The sequence below is a fragment of the Dicentrarchus labrax genome, unplaced genomic scaffold (genome assembly GCF_905237075.1).
Source record: "Dicentrarchus labrax unplaced genomic scaffold, dlabrax2021, whole genome shotgun sequence".
NCBI classification, from domain to species: Eukaryota; Metazoa; Chordata; class Actinopteri; family Moronidae; genus Dicentrarchus; species Dicentrarchus labrax.
In genome coordinates this window covers 10,679,180-10,702,960 of record NW_026136717.1, presented here as the reverse complement: position 1 = coordinate 10,702,960, position 23,781 = coordinate 10,679,180, and the positions used below count along the sequence as shown (strand labels likewise).

Here is a 23,781-nt window from a genome sequence, read left to right as displayed (position 1 = left end):
AATTCCTACACTCTATCATCCTCCTCCTACTACAGAGCCTCTGTGTGCTTGTAAAGGGAAAAACAACTGATCTGCTGTAATCCAAACATCTGCACAGCATCAATATTGATTGAAAGTATTACACTCTTAAGTCTTAATGAAACAGCAGCGTATCACATTTTTTACCATGTACAAACACACCAATAAAGATATATCTCACCAGGAAAATCACAGAAGGACAACCGATCAGGGCTATGGCTGTAGAAAGTTTGCGTTTGTTCCCGCCGCTGTAGGTTCCTGCTGACTTGTTGGAATATTTCACCAGCCCCAACTTCTGGATCCCCCACTCGGCCACCTTTAGAAAAAGACAGAAATGAAAGTGACCAAAACCCATTACGGTGTCAAGAAGAGTGTTCACATAAGACCCGTCATCAGACTCTCCATGATGGGTGATACTTTGACTAGGATGTCCAACGTGGTTTTCAAGGACAAGGCATGACAACTGGCATCACTCTAAGACCTTAATCACAGGCTGCTGAAGTACTCGTCAAACGGCGGCAATCAGGAACATCACCAAAGTGCACACTATCGCCATATCTCAAGGGACACGATTAGATGTCACAATAAAATGCAGCCTGTACTGTAGGACCTGCGTTTCACTTCCAGTGCATTTCTTGAACATACATGTGGATATTTCTGTTTACCGATTATGCAAATATGACTGCACAGGGGCTCAATTTGGATCAAGAGTTGGAAAAAAAAAATGGCACACCACAATGGAACACGGTAAAATCAAGAGTTATGCTAGCAGTGCAGAACTGGGTCCTTTTACACTGCAGCTAAGAGATCAAAGCCCTGGCGCCGGGTCTGAGGCCTATGGTCGCCGCCAGCCTCTTCCTCTTTTGATCTCACTGTTGTAGAAGCAGGCGCTGCGAGAGGAGTGCAGGGAGGCCGCATAGGGCCGGCCACACCACTGGGCATGGTGAATAATGTAGAGCCATAACCCACAGCTGCTGCTTTTCTACCACCGGCCATTTTTCATTATGTATGGCTTCTCCCACTGTGGTTATCTATCACTTCGACATGTACTTCAGCTTGCCCTACATGCATTCTAGCTGAAAAGTATTTTGATGGTAAAAATAAAACAAAAACATTCTAAAAGGAAATAAACATGTCTTGAAGCAGTAGAACATTTTTAGTTTTTTTCATCTTTTTTTGATATTCCAATTACAAAAGCTTGACAACTAATCCATTTTGGCTATGAATGTTGAAGATGTTAATGCCACAGCATCAGCCACAATCTTTTTAAATGTATGAGGACAAGAAGTCAGGAAAGGATGTAATGGTTACCATGGAGACTTCTTTTTCTGGTACCCCTCGTAACCTGGCGTAAAACTCCAGATGCTCTTTTCCGGTCAGCAGGTCATCGATAGCGTCAAACTGGGGACAATAGCCCAAGTTCTGGTGCACGTCTCTCATTTCTGTTCGTATGCTGGAAGACGAGAACACATTAGAGATTTAGAGACAGTGGATATCATTGATGTTTAAGATCACAGATCTAAAGATTATATTAAATGCCTCAGCAAGACAGAGAATACGATATCAAATATACATATATATATATTTATAACAGTCAGAAGGCCAAGAAGCATACAATTTTTGTTTCTCTTTCAAACTCTTTCAAACTAATATAGCAGAGTGGTTCATTTCACATTCTGTACTCGTGGTCTGAAGTAAGTGTCTCCAAAACTCTCTGTCTTGGAAATGAGAAACGAAAACCCCCAAAAATCCGGCTGTGCAATGTTTTCCAGGCAAGCTGTTCCGGGCATATTACATGCACCCTCTAGAGGCAAGTAGAATAATGGCAGGAGCAGCTGTGGATCCAAACCATGATCCAGACATGCCCGCTTGGCAATCCCCAATATTAATAGTTTTACCACTTGCAGGCAACAAATGTTTAAGCTAACTTTCTTTCTTCTTTTTTAAGCTGCTTTGTTTTATTTAGAGATAATACTAGCGCCATTTTCCCCTTTAAATGCAATTGTCAGCTCGAGGGAGGCTAAACGTGATTTGATGTGTCTAGAGGCTGCTGGATCTCAACAAGGCCACAGTGAACTGAAAGCTTTACTGATCTAATATTGTGTTTTATTTTAGCTCTGAGGAAGGCCAAAGTTGGGTGAGCAAGTTTGAGTGTGTTCGGCCTGTTAAAAGATATTAATGTGACGTGACAATACATCAGGCAATGTTGTGAAGTAACACAAAAGTAATGGAATAAATAATGTAACAGAATTACATTCTAGAGAGAGTAAATAAGTATTGCATTATCTTTTATAGTAAGGAGTAATGTGCAACATATGACTTTTTTTTTTGTAGAAATCTGAACACTGATGATAACAGTAGTTTATATACCACAGATATTTAAGAAATTCCACCTTTTTAGTTTGACACCACATGTTTATCTAAGAATTCAACTTTAAGATGGTCGATAAACATTTTACAAGTCGACTGCCCTCAAACTAGACCTCCATCTTCTTCCCACTATACAACAGACCGTACACTTTGAAGAATTTAAATTCTAAAACATATTTGGTGGCACTTCATCACAGAATGGTCTTTTTTGGGAATACGCATACCAGCATTCACTTTCTTGCCAAGAGTTAGATGTTTAAGCTTAGTGTAAAGACTTGAAGCAGGGGGAAGCAGCTAACCTATTGAGTGACCTTAAATTCTGGCATTAGAAACCAAAGCTGAACCTAAAAAGTAAACACAGCTCTCTGTCACTGTTCTGGAGCAGAGAGGAGGGGTTTGACAGGATGCGTAAGGAGGCCATGATTTACATAAGTGCACACTAATGAGAAAATGTCACTCATCAGTCTCACTCAGGTCAGTTGCTCCGAAGCCTCGGATCACAGACACACACACTCTTAGCATACAACAATGGCTTCCAGGAGTTCACCTGAAACTCCCAAACCACAAGTATGTGATAATTCTCTCTGCTGTTGGTTTTTCACATAGAACCAGGCTGGGTTAAAGTTTTAACAGACATTCTGCAGGACTGGCCGAGGTCCACTGGAAACAAAGCCCATTAATTAACAGGTTATATATATGTTAAACTCATATAAGGACCAAAGTGAAAAAACAAGAAGTTATGCGGTGTATTATGTTAATAATTGAGCTTTAGAGGTGCTGGTGGGTGGATTTTTTTTTACCCTTGGCTAGGCTTATGTCCTTATGCTAAGCTAAGCTAATTGCCAGATAGGTATGGCTTTATATTTAATGTACAGACACAACACTGCCATCGATCTTCTCCTCTAAGCCTTGGAAAGAATGCAATTAAGTGCACATTCCAAACAGCTCCTGTCAGTTTGTTAGTTGGTCTTTCACAACAACAGTCATCCAGTGAGCCACTACTGGATGTCAGCAGGCTAGCCTTTTTTCAAGCTATTCCTTGTGAGTGTTGTGATCACACAATCACAGATACGAGAGACAACTGTCAGGAGAGATGCGGCTTCTTCTCCTATGCTGATCATTTTTTGTTCACCAATGCACAGAAAACGTAATGAGCTGAAAACAGAAGTGTGGGCGTGCTCACATCTGTTTTTCTCTCTTTTCAGTTTTTGCTTCCCCTAAAGGTCTCTGGATTTTTTCTTTGATCTCCGTTACCCACATTAATCAACATTAACACTGCTGTGTTAGGCCTTGCTCTATTCAGCGCCCTTTCTTTGTTGAACACAAAGTCAATTACCAGATGTATGAATGAACACCTATAGCAACCGTGAATCCAGCAGCAGCTTACACTCAACTTTGCTCGGATGTGCCGCCTTGTTGTTTGTTCCTAAAAATAAGGAAGAGCAAGCCTTCCTTCGCTCAAGCTCTTGAGTCTCATATTGCTGCTGTCAAGGTATTTTTTTGGCATGTAAAAAGATTTCCTATGACTGATTCTGTAAGGCAGAGACAAAAAACAGAGCAAGGTACAGGGTGAGGATGTGAAAAGGAATGAAATATGTGCAAGAGGCAGGAAGAAAAAGCGAGAGCAGAGTCTTCAGAATTTCTGAGAGTATCGCAGTGAGGAGACATGAGAGAACCGCAGTTGAAAAGGCAGAGACGGCAGAACATATAAGAGATATCGAAAACTACCTAGCCCACAAAAAAACACATACTGTGAGTAAGAGAGATATAGAGATAGAAAGCTGTGTTACCCAAAACAAGAGAAGCTGAGAAAGGGTGTGAGCTATAAAAAAACAACAACCCCAACCTCAGCTCGATCCCCATCTGAGCAGCCATCTTGGGTGGCTAATTATGATGAGTTACTTGGTGCACTAGTGGGAGTTGGCGCCTCACCTGTATCCATTTAGGAAGGCCTCTCCACTGGAGACTGGGATGTCTCCTGTCAGCATCTTGAACGTGGTGGTTTTCCCAGCCCCGTTGATTCCCAGCAACCCGAAGCACTGGTGGAGACAATGGGGAGGCCTCCATTAGGAAAACAGTGTTTTGTATAAACAAGCCTCAGACAGGAGACGACGGTGTTGGATGGCATTTAGTTTTCTTTTAAACAAATACTACCGATTAACCCCTTTAATGAAGTTTACCTATAGACCGTGTAAACATTTGCTCAGTACATACAGTGGAAACTACAGTTTATAGAGTATGCATGACTGCTTCAGTGTTTAGCAAAATAAAAAAAAATGATATTTTTCTGTACACAAACAAGAAAACAAACACTAAATCAACACGACCATTCCCAAAAGCATTTCTTCCTGCTTCTGTAAATGTCTACAACAAACACTATCCTCTCTCTGTCTCTTCTCCCTGATGCTGCTGATTTTACTTCCCTCTGGAGGGCATGCGGCAGGAAGCCCCTGCGGTCATGTGACCCGCCTTCGGTGCTCTGGCTCCGGCATAAATATTTGATTTCTGTCATTCATTGATCCCTGCTTGTTTGTGACCTGCGCCTGTGAATGCATAGAAGAGGGCTAAGCTTGATGTAAATAATGCATGGAAATGCAGTGTGTGATCAGCAGAGCCCCGTGAATGACAATATTCCATTGGCATTTACATTGGGCTTTGGGTAAACAGTGGCAGGGATGGATACCTCCGGAAAGCCCACTGAACACGAATGCCTGTCAGCATTTGAGATTATGTTTAAATCAAGCTTACAATGGTATTGTGTGTGTGTGAGTGTGTAATGTATAACATGTTATAATAGGTAAGGATGGTTTACACTTTAATTCATTTTTTTTACACAAAAGTTCCTGTGGAAAAAAATCACTTTGTTATATTTGGTTAATTTAGTTCCCCACTGCTAATCTATTGAACCAAGCATCACTGGGTCCTCGTGCCTTCCCTTCTCAGACCCCGTTGCTCTAGCAATGCTCCTCTACTTGCTTGCTTGTGAGTTTTTAGCACACACATGCTTTGGCAGAGGCATAATGGCAGGAAACAAGCCCGATAAGGAGATTAGTGTTCCTCCTAACGCCTTCTCTAAGCAGCGTTTGGAAGATATTTCGATTCGGCTCGGTGAAAAAAAAAGACGAAGCCAAACGGCAATTCAAATCTTCAAGAAATAAAAAAAACGGTAAATCAAAGCCCAGACAGAGAATCGCTGCTCCTTGCTCCTGTGTGTCAACATTTTGTAAATATTGTCATTAATATTCAAATTTGAGTTGAATGTGTATAATTAAGTCAATTCATATCCAAATGTTATTTTCACAGGCAACAGAGAATGAAATATTTTCTCCCATATGTGTGTTGATGGTGAATTTTGAAAAGCAATCAAATGTGTAAATGCGACAAAGTCCTCTAACATGGACGACACAGACCATATAGGCTTGAAAAGGTGCTTGTGTGATTCAGGAGCATTTGGCTCACCTCTGCGGCAGGTACGCCCACACATAGCCTGTCCACAGCAGGAGTGCTCTTCCGAGGGTATACCTGCAGAGAGCAGACAATAAAATGAATCAACCAGCCAGCCAGAGAAAGAGCGAGAAAGAGGGAGAGAAGGTGGGAGGCAATGGGAAGGTGGGGAGCAGACAGTGAGAAAGATAGCGGAGAGGATAGCATGAGAAAATATGGAGTGATAGACCAGAGCAGCAGGGAAGAGTGGCGATTGAAGAAGCAGGTGAAAAAAGAAGGCGGGAGAGAGAAAGTGAAGGAAACAAATTTTAACAAGAAGGGATCATTTGCAACATTTAGAGCGAGCCAGATGGGAAAAGGTATTAAAAAAAGGTAGACACTTTGCACATGGGCTGGCGGGGGGGGAGGACATGAGCATCAGTATTTTTGACTGCAGTGACGGTATTCATGAAGGAATCTATCTCCACTTTGAGCACCACTTTAGTCAGCCATGTTTTGCAGTATCAACATACGGTGAGATGAATTTAGTGAAAAATACCTTAATTAGTCCTTAATCTGAAAAAGTCTAAAAATCAACAGACACTATGATGCTCATTACATACTGGAAACCAAATTGTTGGATGGATAAAAAGTACAGAGACAACTCGGAATTAGCTGTGCTTTGAGCTGAGTGTTAATACAAGGTTAAAATGCTAAAACTGCATGTCACAGCAGTATTAACAGGTGGTTGTGGCCAGTTTTTGGGGAAGTGGAACCGGCTTTAAACACAACATTGCTGGCACTCTCCATATTAAGTTCTTATGGTGAACTAGCAGACACAGAGCAACATTAGCATTTGTTTGGAGTTGTGTCAGGTTCAATGTTCACTCTCCTTTTAGCTCTTTTTTGGTGCCACAAACTCCTGAGGGGAATATCTAGCTCATGTTAAAGCTCCAGTATGTTCATTCACCAGGTTGTCACTAACCTTGTCTGTCGGCCTTTTGGTGCTGAGTGTGACTTTCAGTGGCTTTATTTCTTTTTTTGCGGAACACATCTGTCTGTTGCTGCTGGAAACGACACCCATGTAAGAGTGAAACAACAAAAAAGGCCGTCTGGCAGTAAAACCAAAACAGTGAGCTGAAAGAAGCTAAAATGCTCTGTAAGAACAAAGTAAGCCCTTTCACATTGCACTTTGCACCCAGTATTTTTATCAAAAATTAGTATAAGTGCAGCTTTAAGAACCAATATATTTTCTTTATTTACCTTATAATATTTAGATAACATGCACATGGTAGCATGCTATGTTAGCATTGATCAAAATACAAAAGAGGCTGATGGGACTTTTGTCATTACTTTTAGGGATATCCTGTTACAAACTGAGGTGTTGCTGCATGAAAAGTCAGGGAATCAACAAACTCATGAAGACTGAGTGTCAGACATACCAACATCGCCATCACTGAAGCTCCTACCATGGCTTAAAAAAAAGAAAACTAGACCCCATAGGATGCAGAATCCCCTCTCTCAAGAAGAAGAAAAGAATAAAACCTTACACATTCTGATTGTGAGTCAGTATCCTGCTAAGACCATGTGCAACACTGGAAATGAGAAGGTGGTTGATGTTTTTCACATCTTTCTTGAAAACTTCCCATGCTGCATCCACATCCTCCCCCACTGACCAGCCTCGTCCAACACACATTTGCATTCAAATCTGCATCATCTGAAAATCTCACCAGAGGAGGTAAAGAAACCCCCCACTTGAAGGGAAACATGATTTCTTACAATCAAAAAAAAAAAAGAAACATTCGAAACATTCAACAAAATGTGGTATTTAGTGCATGAGGTGTTTTTCCACATCCAAGTCTGTGTTAGGTTTGATATGTTTTCAAAGTGGTTTGAAAGCGGCGTTGTCTTGCTCTAGCACGAAAACACAAGACAAGGCCTTTGTTGTTGCTGCTGAGTATGACAGTAAAGACATTTAGCATTCAGAATCAAGGACAGTACCGTGCCCCTTTGAGTTATGAAAAAGTGACTACTGTTTTTTAAAAGTTGAAAACATAGTTCTCGATGAATGTTTGTGTGTGTTTACGTGCCTGTATGCGAGTGTCAGAACCTGAAACAGTGAACGTTCATTAAAACAGAAAAGTGACAGCATAAGTTTCTCACTGTGAAGGATACATTTCCTGTATAGAATCTCTAGACCACATATCCACCATTAAAAACAGTCAGCTGTCCCAGCTGTATTCAGAATGCTACCAGGCAAATGTAAAATTAGAACTGCCACTTCAAGCTCGACAAACAATGACATTGCATTTATTCCACAGTTGGCACATCAAAAGCGTTTGATAAAAGCAGGACTTGCACATATCCACCATTCCTTCGGTGCCATCTGGCAGCTGAACTCAGCACGTATCAACCTGGATAACACACACTACTTTTTAGTGATAGTTTGCAGTGCTAAAGCTACATCAAAGCAGCAGATACATGTAAGGAGGAAGGCAATTAAAGGCTAATTCCCCTCTGACTCGAGCACCACGGCAGCTGTCACGATAAGCAGGCCAACGTCTAATCAGATGAGACAGTTGAGAGAATGTGATGGTGGCAGCAAAACTAAAATATAGATTTAGGTTGGAAAATCACAAGCTTCAAACCCTGACTGCTACAGCTCAGGTATAGACACTGCTTTATGAAAAAAGCACTCGCTAATATATCTTCAATTCATTCAATTCATTCAATTCATTCAACAACAGTACACCTCAGCCCTACCAGATCAAGTTCAAGTACCTAAAGTTAAAATTGATGTTATTCAATACTGGTAATTGTACACTTACAATGTAATATTGTTATATTATATTTTCTTATTATTATACTTAGATTGTCAATATTTCTCTTTATTTCCAGTACTTCTTCTTGGAGTGGCCTTTCAACCATTTATCCATTACTTTTAACTATTTTTCTTTATTTCTATTTAACTTTTTTTCACTCTGGTACTACTGGAAGCAGGAAAAAAGCCAAGGTTAGCCTCCACCCAATAACCAGGCTGTACATTTTTCAATATAAAGAGATTATTATTAAGATAATAATGACAGAAGATATATATATAAATGTCTTGGTAGACAAAGGCAGCCATTCTGTAATCATACAAGACAGAGGTTTTGTCAAATGAGTCTCATCTGAACCACTTGTATTCCCAGAGTGCATATTAACAGGAGCATATTTGTAGCATGCCAAGGTGCCACTCATCACTCATTAGTCTGCTAAATTCAAACAGCTGTCACAAGGTTCTCCAAAACTTTCTCTGTCAACTTAGTGAGTGACTGGAAGGTTAAACTGACAGCACTGGGCCTGGAAAAAAAACGCTCACAGACGGACACACTTCCATCACGGTCTCCATCGATTACGGTGCCGACGCTAATGCAGCAGCAAAGTGGAGGGCTAGCAGGTGGGGCACATAGCGCAATGCTCCTGTTTAGAGCAGCAGGAAAAGGAAGAGGAGGAGCAGGAATTTGACACATGATTGATGGCCTGTCGATCGCTTCAGAGGCATGCTTAGATTTATGACAGGGCTCAGCCTGTGGTGCATGGCCACCGAAGCCACGCGCTCATTGATCAATTTGTTATCTACACCCCAAATGGATGGGCCACAGCTGGGGTGGGAGTCAATGAGGGCACTGCAGGAAGAATCCTGATGCCTTCTGCCATTGCACTGCTGTTTTTGTGCGGTGATGGGCCACTGTGTCTCATCTCAGAGAAATATTGTCAACCGCAAAGGTGCGTATGAACAATGGCTGCCTGTCAACGGCAAACAAGCTTAATCAAGCTTAATTGTGCAAACGTTTGGGGCTGTTTTAAAGGCGTATTTACAGTACAACTGAAGTTTTTAGTGCATTTGAAAAAGTAATCCCTAAGTTTTAGCTGAAAAAAAAAGAACACACCTCTCCATGCCTTTTCACCTTGCGAGATGATTTGCAATACATTACCCATCCAACTGTTTTACCCAGTGCTTGTTCGGTAATTACCCCAGGGAGTGTGGCGCACGTCTGTGTCCATGAGCAATGAGTGAAAGATTAAGTATAGTGAGACTGAGAAGACCGAGGGAGTAAAGGAGCGAGGAAGGCTGGGTAAGAAACGAAAGGCTGTTAGATCGTCCAGCTGTCTGCACTGGAGCAGCAAAGCAGGCTGCTGTGGTGACACTTCCTGCTGCCGCGCCGCCCGCAGGGAGGGAACATCTGCCGATGGATGAAGTGTTAATCTCGCTGGTGTTGAGGCACGCACCGTCACAGCACGCTCAACTTCACCTACTGCACGGAGGGAAGGGCCGGAGCTGTATAGGAGCGCAGACCTTTACACCCTTAAAAATGCAATCTTGTTTGGTTCTCATGCCTACTTATGATGTTTGTGAATGTTCACAGCTGCAGGCTAGCAACCTGTCTTTCCCACTTGCCTTGCAAGCTGAATAATGCAGGTGCACAAATAAAAGTTTAAAACTCTTTGAAAACTCTTTCCACCTGCACACATCCACATGCACACATAGAGTGGGTTACTGCTGTTCATTGTCTCAAGATATTAATTGTTAAGCTTATAACTAATATCAGAAAAGAAGAAAATTAAACCAGACTGGAGAAGTTTAGTCGTGCATGCGGCGCTAAAAAGGCTTGCATGTAATAAAGAAATTATTAAAAACAAGATAAAAATATCTAAATGATAGAATAGAAAGAAAAAATGAAAATGCAAAAGTGTATATTGGCCAGGTGTGTATCTGTTCTGTATATAAAAATATTAAATGTACACACAATTTTGTACACACTCAAGTGCAAATGTGTAAGGGAGAGCAAAGGATTCAAGATAAGGCCAAGGATACGCACACAGAGGTCAGAAGACAAAGTTGAACATCCCAATGAGGGAAGAAGCTTTCCCTCACTATTGGACTTTTTTTCCACCAACTATTAAAAATCATCTTACACTTACACAACAAATAAAGCAGAAAAAGAAATGACTGAATGCCAGAGTAGGAAAAAGCGTATCACGCACTACATCAGAGCAATACTTTAGCAAGAGCGGAAGACTGTACTACACAATACCTTAGTAAGGTCACAGATCCTCAGAAGGTCATTCTGGGCCCTCCCTTCATACACCCGCTTACGTTCCCGAGCAACATCGATATCCTCTTCTTCTGCAGATAATGACTCCGCTGAAATAAGCCTGGCAGGGAGAAGTCAACCACAGTTGGCACAACACCCTTCATTAAAATTAACATGAACTCGCATGACAAATTATCTCGGTCAAAGTTTAAGCTCAGTGAAACAATCTCTGCAATTTCCATAAATAGTAGAAGCCACAGGCATTAGTTTCCATGGCAACCTTGCTTTTGGAGTAAGTAAACACTTGGGCAAAAACAGAATTTTGGGTAGTATTTACCAAACACATCCGCGGTGCAACAGATGTTTTATATAAAATGAATATGAAGTACATTACCAATTTAAATTATCTGACTGGAACAAATCTTGGATGTGAATACACAACTTTACTGAAAGCATGGACGAGAAGTGCAATGGTAAGAAACATGACAAAGGCGTGTAAGTGAAAGAACTTTTTCAGTCAGTTTTAAGTAAATTCGTCTTTACCTTGGTTTGCAGAAGAACTTGTACTGGATGAGGAGTGTGATGGCAAACATGACAAGTCCCTGGATTGACATGGCAAAAAGGTTCTTTCCCACCATTTCCCAGCTCAGTGGGTCCTTGAAGCGGTCTTCCCCTGATAAAGAAGGTAGGAAGGGAAAGTGACAAATACAGTAATAAACACAGTCAATATAAACAGAAAAGAATAAGCAATTAAATGCATTATTACTGTATGTTATTTCATGATAATTTCTACTTATTCTACAAGCTCAGGGGATGATTCAGCACAAAAAAAGAAATCACCAGATGCGTGTTTTCTTTTATGGACAGCCAAATATGTCTTTGTCAAAAGTTAGTGGAGAGCTGGAATTTGTCAGCTCTTTGAAGTGTTTTTGAGACACTTTCATTGGTGAAAGCCAGCTGTTTAGTACGCCACTTAGCCTTAAAAATAAAAATTGCTGTCACCTACGCCATGTGAGAAAATCGCTGATATCCTGTACTTTTCATGTTGAAGCATCTTTTGCCTAATGAACACGTAAGTAAACCGCTGACAGGCCCCATACTCTAATCACTGTCAATTCTCCCTCTCTCTCCTTCCTCCCTCTCTCAGCGTCTACAACCCTTGAGCCTGAGGGGGCAGAGTAACAAGTAGACAAGAAAAACGAAAGCGCTTTCAGTCTCATTCTCTGGTAAATAGCCCCTCTCCACACTAGCCCTTTTAGGTAGTGATTGCTTTTCTCTTCCTGCTCTCCGCCACTGCCGCAAATGATTACTCAAACCACTATTTCCTGCTTCATCTCTCCACAGATAAGACTCCTCTTCCTCTTTCATGTGCCTCTTTGCCTCTTGATGGGCCCCCTCAACCCCCGGCTCCACCTCTTCAACACCGTACCCCTCTTCTCCCTTTCCCTAGAGCTCTAGAGGAGGTTGGAGAGCTGTGTTACAGGTCAAACATTTTTTTTCCTGCTGGGATAAAGAACTAGTGTTTTGAATAAAATAGTGTAGTGTCACTTTAAAGAGAAGAGAAGCATGTTGTTTAAGTGTTATTTCAGGGTCTAATACACGGGTAAGAGGCATACGCACAAGCGCGCATATCGTGTCTCGCGATACACATTCCTGCCAATGTTTTCACACCATTTTACTGATCTACGGGTGGCGGTAATGAGTCAACAAACGCAACAATAGCAAAGAAGCTTGCTAGCAAGTAAACATGTATTTAATCCATCTGATTTTGAGACTCATGCAATATGTATTTGAATGCATTTCTGTTTATATATGACGGGAGACATAGAAACATTTCTATCAATAGCTGCTGGACCTGATTTATTATCATAGACTGGCCACTTAGATAGAGGAAATTGCCTCTCATTAACATTTGGTAAACGCATGTGTATTACCTGCTGCACGTTTTTTATCAGACACACAATAAGAGAATACCCGATGAAGGAATATTGATGCATATTCTGAGACGGCTTAAGAAATGTCCCCCAATGTGTTCTGTTCTGGTGAATAACACAGAATATAAACAGAAGCGTTGTTTGTTATAGGTCACCTTTAAGTGCAGACCTTTGCATTCACATTCTGTTCAAATTATGTTGAAAGCTCTACTTTAGAATCAAATTACTGTCAATAGAGTGAGACTTCCTGCGAAAATGTGTCAGCATCACATAATATCTTAAAACGTGGCAGATTGCTGCTGTGTTATCAAAATATAGTCGCTTGAGTCTAGAAAGGTGCGACATGTTGATTTGTACTGTATTACTAAAAATGTTTTTATCTCACCCACTCAGCAGATGTTTTCTTGTTTGAGAAGGAAATAATCTTAGAACTTAATATTAAACTTCACAAAATGGATCACTAGAATGAGGATTTTTACTCAAAGATTAGTTATGCTGGTAGTACTGGTGGCCTCTTACCAAAGTTGCTGAAGAGGGTGGCCATTGCCTGGTTCTTGGCCATGTCAATTAGCCCTCTGCCCAGACAGAAATGTGGGAATATCAGCAGCACCTGCTTCACTATGTCGTTGATGCGGGAGACATTCTGTTGAAGAAAAAAAGCACACAAACAAGATATAAATTGGTGGCATGTAAAATGGACACCGCATATATTAAGTCCTTAGTGCAGCAGCAGGCCAGCTCATGCCCTTTGCTGCATGTCATTACCCTCTCTCTTTCCCCCACTTTCCTGTCCATCTTTTCAGCTGTCACTCTATTAAAGCATAAAATGCAAAAACAAAATCTTATAAAAAGGAAATAAAGAAGCTTTAAGTATTTAAGCCAGCATAAGCACAATATGTTGACTCGCTACCTTGAATCAGCAGTGCCAGCGACGTGAGAGGTTTTGAAGACAGTGTGTAAAGCCCTGACGCAAGCATGGATAATTAACAAACATCCTGCACTCCATTTTCATGCTGCGTGCCGTTGTGTTGCGGGGCTCCACATGGCCCGCTGAGGGAGCGCGGATGATCTAAGTTCATCTACCTTCTTGTTGTTGGAATTTAGCAAACGATAGGGAGCACGCTGTGTGATCTGTGAGCTAGCACACATACAGTATGTGTAAACACAAACTGATGAGGTGGTGCTCCGGGAAGCAGATGTTCATCCTTAAAATTGTAACTAAAGGTAGAAGGAGCACACAGAGACCAAAAAAAGACACAGCTGAAACATAATATAAAATGTGAAAACACCTACAGGCACTCTGTGTGTCTGCCTCTTGTTCTTTCTTTTGATACTGTGTACAAGAACAAAGTGACACGCAAACACAAAACCAAAGTGTATTGTTTCACCGTTTCACAAGGCATACATTAAGAGCTAGTCTCATCTTGACAGGGCATTTCCTGGCTACAACTTTGTCTTTCTCTCCAAAACTATACTGTCCCTTTCTCCCTTTCCTCCTCCCGAGGCTGCAATTCAGCAGCCCTTTAAAGCACAAAATAAATAATGAATTAAATGAAGGCACAATGGATGTGGCTGTAACAGACTGTCTCAAATAAATAAGTACAGTAAGCCAGGGAGGCAGGGAGGGGTGAGAGAGGAAAAGGCAGAGAGAGGGAAGACAAAATATTACTACGTTTGGGGCGGCATGGCGTTCAAAAGAAAGTTCATGCATTATGCATACTGCTTCATTGCAGCATAGTCTTCAAAGCTCTTGCATACATGGAGAGAGAATCTAAATTCATCATTTCCGCTTTTTTGGGGCGAGCACTAGCAAAGAGTGGGTGGGGCGGGGGTGGCGGGGCATTTTGTTAAAGCTGTGTGCAAGATTTCCAGATGATGGCCATTATTCTGGCAGAATTTGTTCATGGATGTGTGCAACTGCTTTGTGATTTATTAGTTTCAGTGAGAACACTTTCAATTGTCAGTCGAGAAGGATCGCATGAAGCCGTACGCGTCTGTCAGTCTTAAAAAAACAATACAAATGATGATGAAAGATTTAAAGGTATCGATATATACTTATACTTATATATATTATTATGTATATCATTTATTTTTCACCTTCTTGCAGAGAGGTAGATTTATAGAGAAGTAGAAGTTTGTAGAGAAGATTTATACTACCATCATGACTGTACAATAAATATGTAGTAAGAGCCAGCAGCCAGTTAGCTTAGCACAAAGACCAAAAATGGGTAAAAAGTTAGCATGGCTCTGTCCAAAATCCACCAATCAGCTCCTCTGAAGCTGACTAATTAGAATGTTATATCTTGTGCTGGTTACTTCCTGGAGTCGCTGGTTCCCCGGCAACGGGTGCCTGCCCAGTTCTTTTAAAAGACCAAAACAAGATTAATTACAATACAATAATCATTAGTGAGCTTCAGAGTGACTGTAGGCAGATTTTGTTCACTACGGAGTGAGCCAGGTTAGCTGTTACCAGTCTTGATGCTAAGCTAAGCTATCCGCCTCCAGGTTCCATATTTAGCAGACAGCTGTCAGAGGATAGTCTAAAATCAACCTTTATGCAGCAAAATAATTTAAAAACAATCACTGTTTTATGTGGAAGAAATCTCTCTCTTAACATTTATGTATTACAGTATCCAGGTCAAAAAGAAGAAAGCTATCTTGCTTCATCTTTTCCCCTCGTGGCAAAACATACAGTCATTTTCGAGATCAAAAGTTGGCACATGCATACGTGAGATGATTTCTTTGCATGGGTGGATAGTCACTGGCCTAGTTTCTCTCAGCCAGATATGAGAGTGTGATGAAAAGGCCTCATTGATCTTGATGTCAAAGCAAACCTTTAGATGTCCGGCAATGTGTTCAACAATAATTCATCACTCCTTTTATCTACATTTACACATTTGCTTGAAGACTAAAGGGTACAAAGAACTGCAATGACAATCCGTAGCTAAGAATAAAATCCCATGTAAATGTGGAATGGAGATCATCATAAATGCATTCCTTTCATCAATCAATACATCAGTATTCATAACATTCAGAGTTATATGTTACAGATCACGCCAAGAAAGCGCAACAGTTTCATAAATTGCATGTTAAGTTGCTGCCATTTTTATAATAGCTCATACGAAAGGGAGAAGGGGCGCTGACTTGGTTCAAGAACATTATTTTTCATTAGCAATTCTACCAAACAGTTTACCAGGTGTATTTCTGTAGTTGATTTTTATCCAGTTTATATATTTGTCTCGCTAGATTTCTATTTAAATATGGTAATAATGACATTTTTGCAGCTGCAGTTCAGTGTAGCAGAGGAATTTATACCTAAAGATGACATTGACACTATCTGTCCTTACTCTTTGCAAACATTTAATGTCAAACATATTTTATCCCCGAGTTGTTCGCAAATACCTATGTTAACGTTCAAATACACACGCACATGTCTTGAGATTTGCTGAGGGCACCTCTCTTCTTTAAATTCAGCACTAAGCTTATGCACAGATAAAGAAAGTCAAATAAATAAACAACAGTTATGACCTTGGCTGAATGCGGCCCATCTGTCTGGCAGAGGAATGCTTAGAAAGCAAGACCTAATTTGAGATCAATACATGAAATAACACATCTTCCCTTGACTGGGTGTTCATCAAGGAGATCTAAGAGGCTCTTAGTCTGGGATGATGAAAAGCTGGACAATTTTCTCCCTTACATTTGTGCTATATGCCCATAAATCATTTTCAAATGGTTTTGAAGGTGGTATAGTCTGCGAGGCGCTTATCTGACCCATATCGCTATTTGTGCTTATTCCCACAGCATGGCTTCATTCATAACGCTGGGGATCACAATGAGAGCAGACAGACACAATATATGGCTCAAAAAGCCATAGTTAGATATTTTCTGGAGATGATATTCATGTTTTTTTTATTGAGCTGCTGTATTTCTTGTTGAAAGGTGGGGGTGCTACCAACCAGGTAATTCAAGAATTTGCACATTTAGCAAAGTTTGTGCTTTGGGCACAGGCCACCTGCTATATGTAAAAACGGCACATTCTACGATGATTTCAGTTGATTATACACTAATGAAAACCTACCTATGAATATTATATTCCATTTCTGCCAATAGATCCCCATAAATCTTACATAATGGACTTTTAATGCTTATTTTAAACATCCTGTCAATAAAGGCTGCTGGACTTCATCCAGTGCACTCCCATTACACAACATGAGGAAGGCAGTACCTGGCCACACAGCCACACCTTTACGTCTATCCTGGAAAATCTATCTGTGCCTGTGGTTATCTCTGAGTGGCACGTGGTGGGGGTATTGACTCAGACACTGCTTCAAGCATACAAGGCAGGCTGGGATTGACGCAATCCACAGGGAGCTGGACAGTCCTGGGGGGAAGAAAATCTCCCATTGGTCTCGAGACAAAACTGGGGCACAGAGTCTGTAACACCACAGTTCTGCTTTCTCACTCCGTTACTTTTTCTCTTGGAAAAAACTGGCGCTATGCCCAAAAGGGATTTAGATTCACCCTGTGCTTGAAAACAGAGAGCAGATTGAAGCCTGTAGCTTTACTTTTGACCGACATTGTTTTACTAATGCCACCACTGAGGAACCTAAAAATACTAAGATGAAGCTTTGAAATGATTGAAGTTATAAGGAGAAGACCGGATTGAGCTGTCATGTGTAGGATCTACCCTTTCTGCCTAACTGGGGCACACCGGGACACTGTCGTATCTACGGTAGCTATTTTGTGAAGAGTCTGTTTCGTGGAGATATCTGCTCTGAACAGGGGACACATGGAAACCTGGAGAGTCGTAACATTCGCTGATTGATGTCAACCCATCAGGTTCTCTTATCAGCAGTGAAATCGAGTCAGATTAGCAGAATTATCATAGACCCCTGTCCCTGTCGAGTCTCAGAGAAACACTATCTCTGTCCCGAATGCCTTGGACAAGAGAAGAGCGCAGTAAATCCGTCCCATTACACTGCCAGTGGGCAACCTGCTGTCCATTAAATTACCGCCAATGCCACCCTTTATGAGTAATACGCTCCACTAGCACTGTATCAATAAATAAAGCGAATGCAGAGACAACAAAATAGCAACAACGACTTTCTTTGAAGAGAGACGTGTCAGCCGAAAAATACAAATTGATAATGAATGCTGGTGATAATGAAACCACAATGCAAATGAGGCAGCCTCGTTAGGAAACAGGAAACATCCCATGCCATCGCCGAGCGGCGCCAGAGGAAACATCAAGTCAGAGGCAGGCGTGTCAGAGGGGACAGAGCGTCAGAGGCAGAGACTTTCAGACAACATTTACGCCCCATCTGGGGCGTCGACTCAGAGCTGTGGGAGACGTTCTGATGAAGCATCAGATGCATAAGCAGCTTGTCAGAGAGCGAAACGGCGTCATGTCTGTTGACAAGGAATGACTGATCAGCGCAAGGCTAAAAATACAATGTGAAAAAAATCGAAAAAAAGTGTGGGTGATACATGCTAATCATGCAAATACAATTAAGTTTACAAATCAAATTAGACATATTTAATTCAGAGAAAAAAAGACATCAAGAACTGTAGATCATTTTCTCAATCATCACCACCTGTAAGGACATAAAGTCCTGCTACTGAGAGTTCTGGCTGTTTCACAAATTGTATAGTCAGAATAGGTCAGTTTCTCTCTCTTTTAAATGAAATGTGATTTAAACACTAATCAAAAGTAAAATGACTGACAGTCAACACCCCTCCTCTTTCTCTTCCTAAGCTCTCAATTTCTTATGCATTTCTTTTTTTGGTGTCTTTGTCTTTTGAATCCCGTGAGACTGAAGCAGCTTGCAGTTAAAATGAACACTTGCTGAAAGATGGATGAGGAAAGTTCTCCAAAGACCCAATTCTCACCAAATGATTAAAGATTAAAGAGAATAGGGAAAATAACTCCTTTGAAAAATCCTTGAGAGGATAAAGGAAATATATTAAAAGTTATACCAGGTGGGTACACACTCCACCCACATGCGTGTGGAAGCCTTTGCTTCGAAAACACAGACCTTTTATATATGATTCATAATAATTAGCCATCCACTGCTATAGCTTCCAAATATATTTTTTATACAGCTATGAGAGCCTGAATGTCTGTGCCTGCTGTTCACAGGATATGTGTTTTCCACGGTGTTAAAACTGTGCATATATGTATGCGAGTCTCTCCAGAACATGTGCATGTATAAGCGTGTTTGTGTGCGAATGCCACTTACATCATCATCAAAGAGCTCCATGACAAAGGTGGCCACGCTGCCGTTAATACCAATGAAGAGGTTGATGCAGGTCAGCACCACGTAGGCTGTGCTGGGCACGCTGAAGATGAAGGAGGCGGGGTACATCATGGGCGTGATGGACCACCTGCAGCAAACAACACACTGTCACACAAAGGGCAGAGAGGCAAAGGATACACCGACCTAGGTACACAACATGAGGATTAACTTCCAGAAGACAGTACTCCAGTGCCGGGGTTTATGTGACAGTAGTGCCCGATTTCAATTTAGCAGAATTTATGCCATTTTCAATTCATAAATGCAGATTACCAGGTAGTTTTAAGGCATCACCAGCCTCTTCTGATCATCTGCATGTCCAATAAGTGACCCATAAAAACCACTGTTGAACAATAAATGCTACCCACGTTTGGCCTGCAGTTCAACTTCGGTATCAGAGATACTAGAAGTGAGGTGCTGCTCAAGGTGATCACTGAAGTGGTAGAATAACAGTTCAATATCTCAAAAAACATTTTATTTATGAGTTCAGTATGATTACTGGGCACGCGGGCAAAAAAACTTTGAATGGACTTCAGAATTCAAAAATAATAACAGTTTATCTGTAGGCCTCAGTATTTAAAGGTCAGTCTGCAAAATCTCTGTCATCTCCTCTTTCTTTTTCTTTTTTTTTTTTTACTTTTCTGACATTGTGCAACCTCACCTGCCTCTTGATATGGCTGATCATGTCGGCTGTTATACACCTCATTAACATATTGATTTTGAACGATGCAACAGCCAGTACATCGCGCTCATGCTCTGATCACCACCGTGGCACAGCTTTATATGAATCAGCTTAAATGAATGTGCTGCACATTTAGCCTGAAATAGTGCATAGCAGCAGTTACCCCTAAATTTTCTGAAAGTGGGCCAATATCTCCAAAATTTGATGATGTACTATAAAGATATTATTTTTTATGTTACCCCTTACGCCTGGGAAGGTATCATAATTGCTTGCTATCAATTATTTGATTGGTGGTGACAGGAACTAAAAGTCAAAGGGATTCAAGTAACTCCATCAAACTTTGCTCATCAGAAAACACAGGCATAGGGGTCATGGATACAACCACTGTGCCATTTTTCTTCAAAACTTGTTGAAGTGTTACAGACATCCATGCCACGAGAGAAAATGAAGTACTGATTTGCCACAGGTATTGCCGTAGTTGAAAGAGGTGATTTCTTCACTAGAGCATTTTCTTTCCGATGTAATGACAGAAAAATGAATTGGATTATTTGATTAAACATACAAAGTGAGGTTGCACTGTAACTTCCATGAAGCGCTCGAACTAGCAGATGCAGAATAAACAATACAGTATATAAGATGTTGCTAAACAATGTAGAGAAAAGTAATACATATATATATATATATATATATAATAAGCAACAATCCATGATCCAAGTGTAAACTTTTATGAGGAAATTTAAGGTGAATAGTATCGAGTTTTTAAATGTACCTACCCATACAGACTAAGCAGGAGAATCAGAGCCGGCAGGTTAGGAGGTGAAACGTAGGCTTTTTGTTGGAAGCAGAGGAAGATCACAATCACAATCAAGCACGGGATGATGTAGTTGCACTGTGAGAAGAAACACAAACAAGCAAACGTAAACATTAGCAGCAATATTCCCATCAGGAGCAGAGGCCAGTGCGTGATCAAGAAATTGATCTTCGGGGCATTAATGACTGAGATTTTAGTGCTTTTGACAATCTTTTTCATGTAATTATGAAATCTGTAGATTACTTTTTTAATTAGCACTCAAATATATCCATCTTTCGTTTTCTAATTAATTCATTAAATAACAGACCCATCCAATTCTCTTCTGTTTGAGGCTAGCGGGTTGCTCAATGACACAATGAAGTGAGCAAGAGTAGAATGGATTTATATGGTTTTCAAGTAAGAGACTAATTTATTTAACATGTTAATAATAAAGTCAATACAAAAAAAGGGCTGGAATAAAGCCTTTTAATTTCAAGGTTTAATATTCTTCGTGACTGCGGAGCTCTTTAACAAAACAAATCCACTGTTTTCCACTGGTGAATAAATGATGTACTATAGATAATAAAATAAACAGTATCAAGATACAATGACACACATTTATTTACAGTTCACAAAAAAGCCTTTCAAACTGCATTCTGTGTAATATCCCTATTGTTGACAGAGCATGCATGCTAATGCAGAGAGCTACAGGCTAGAATCATTAGACTGACTCCTTAGGTACATTTGTCTTCCACTCAGACAGCATTTCTCCACCATAATGAGGGGCGTCCGGATGCCATTTCTTTACCAGAGGTACCTGATAAAATGTTTACTTCAATTATGCCTCAGGGAAAATGCTGGTAAGCATGTTGAGCATAACCAGCGGGGGCAGCCGGTGTCAATAATTACGTCTCAGCCAATGACTGTTGCTCCGGTGAAGCTTTTCCCAGAGGCCAGCAGTGTCAAAGCTACATTATCAGTTACAGTAAATGGATATTCTTTTTACATGTTGCCTTAGGTGTAAAAAATATTTCAGGACAGTAGGTGTAAAACTAGAGTAAAATGAGGCCACTGAAACCTGATTTGGATGAATCACTCTATAATACATGTTATAGCCAATGCTCAGTATTACCTCAAAAAGTTACAGTCAATTAAGAGGTAATACAGCATCGCGATGAAGCTGGTACTCACCATGTCCCATGCAAAATTGGCCAACCAGTAGACAGCTGGGTTTACTCCACTGACAAATTGCAGATGTTTGGCTTTGTTCACCCTCTCTTGGATGAGGAAGAGGACAAAGCTGGCAGGGATGAAGGACATGGCAAAAATAACGCAGATGGACACCACCACGTCAGTCGAGGTCGTGGCCCTGTGATTGAATAGAGCACAGCAAACAGGAAGTTGGACTGGAGAGCTAAGCCACATTATGCTAAAAATATGTAAACCCTTTAATCAGGGCACTCTGGATAAAAACACAGGCATTGGAATATGTGGTATATTTATGAAATACAGAACTTCTAATAGAGAAATCTAAATTAAATGGTTTCATGCTTCAAATGGATTAAAGTTCATTTAAATATTTTTCTTTGGCAATACTGCGTCACTTGATTTTCCATGTCAGTGGGCACTAGCCATTGCTGCATATCACATCATTCACATAACATTCACAAGGCCAAAAGTATAACTAATCACCCCACTGATGTCAACGAGAATAACAGAAAAGGTTAGAGATGGCTGACTCAACGTTCCTGCTGAAAAACGTGTATTCAAGATATAGTTACAAAAGTCTAACTTTGAGAGATTCTCAGAGAAGAGAACAGGTCTGTGGTCAGTTCTCCTGTTACCAGGGAATGAACCGGATGACACTACAACAATGTTAAAGCAGCATTTGGCTCGTTTCCTGTAATGCAATAAACTCATTAAATTAATTCCTTTGCAATGTTAAGATGCATTTAAACTAATTTTGTTAAACCTGCAGAAATAATCCATACAACTAATGGTTCAGGCGTGTGCTTGTTGGTATTAATGACTTAATTAGAGAAGCATTTCGCACATTAATGGAAAGCACTGACAATGCTGTTTGTACATAATAAAAAAGCTTTTAAAGATCATTAGACCTCTGAAACCATGATAGGCCATTATGCTAGGTTCACCTTCGATTCATAGCTCCTGTTGGTCTCCTGGCAACCCAGTAAACAGGAGAATAAAGGAGCACATTTTTTCTTTCAGTGTCCTCCTTTCATGTGAGAAACAAATTGTTCCTTTCTCCTCCAAGATGTTGACCTTCATTTTACTGGCATATGTCTTCATTTATACCATCCCAGCTTCCTTGTCTGTTCAATTAGCATTGGATAAAACTGTGGTGTATTCCTTTAACCCCCGCCATCATCCTCACCCTCATCCCACGATAATCTCTCACAAGACTTCCTGTTGTGTAATTAGCATATTAAAGAAGTTACCCTGTGTGGCTACACGGTTGCATTTATCATCGCCAACCAGACGCAATTAGAAGACATAAATAAAATAATTTACCACAGTGGGTGCCAGCCCACATTTCAACAGGTTTCAAGGGCTGTGTGCTCTGGTTGGGTGGGGAGATAATGTAGGGGATAAAGCAGTGAATGATCTAAACCTGAATGCTTGAAGCTGGCTAATTGCTGTGAAGAAGAGGACAAGCAATCTGCTAATTAACTAATAATGGAAGAGCAAGAAAGATGAGCAGTGGGAGTCGAGCTTTATAGGATCTATTGCTTTCACAGCCCTTAAATGTTAAAGTGTAGGGGGGTTGAAAGCACAAGATAATTAACAGGCACAACAATTTAGGTCATTATTTGTATTATGCAGCATTACAAAGATAATGTCGAGAACTTACATTCATTTGGCAGCTCAAGTGTATAGGATTTTTTGGAGGCCTACTTTTGCAGATAGAGTGCACAAATCAGAAACAGCATTAATTCGCTGATTGCAACTAAATTACACTTCAAACTCAAAAAGCTGGTAAGAACAGAAGACAGTTGCCAAATTGATAGTCCTCAGCAATTAAGAAGTGATACATATATCTCCATAATGAAATGGTGCCAACGTCTGACATTTCTGAAGACGGTAGAGAAAATTGGAAGGCCCTATTTGTGTGCCAATGCAGATGAAGCACAGAGACCTCGCGCGAGTGAAGTGGTAATTTTGACGGGTGTAA

At 40.7% G+C, this 23,781-nt stretch overlaps 1 protein-coding gene across 3 annotated transcripts in view; it reads right to left on the bottom strand.

Annotated features, from left to right (window-relative positions):
* Positions 1–23,781, bottom strand: part of LOC127379635 (phospholipid-transporting ATPase ABCA1-like) — a 144,655-nt gene that overhangs the window by 21,978 nt on the left and 98,896 nt on the right. For all 3 annotated transcript variants that reach the window (XM_051429503.1, XM_051429504.1, XM_051429505.1), the window contains 10 exons: positions 21,780–21,957; positions 20,572–20,687; positions 19,063–19,207; positions 13,343–13,466; positions 11,433–11,562; positions 10,890–11,010; positions 5,848–5,910; positions 4,321–4,427; positions 1,330–1,471; positions 200–334 (listed from right to left, as the gene is read on the bottom strand). In XM_051429503.1, coding sequence (XP_051285463.1) covers positions 200–334; positions 1,330–1,471; positions 4,321–4,427; positions 5,848–5,910; positions 10,890–11,010; positions 11,433–11,562; positions 13,343–13,466; positions 19,063–19,207; positions 20,572–20,687; positions 21,780–21,957 — 1,261 coding nt within the window. The remainder of the gene's footprint in view (positions 1–199; positions 335–1,329; positions 1,472–4,320; positions 4,428–5,847; positions 5,911–10,889; positions 11,011–11,432; positions 11,563–13,342; positions 13,467–19,062; positions 19,208–20,571; positions 20,688–21,779; positions 21,958–23,781) is intronic.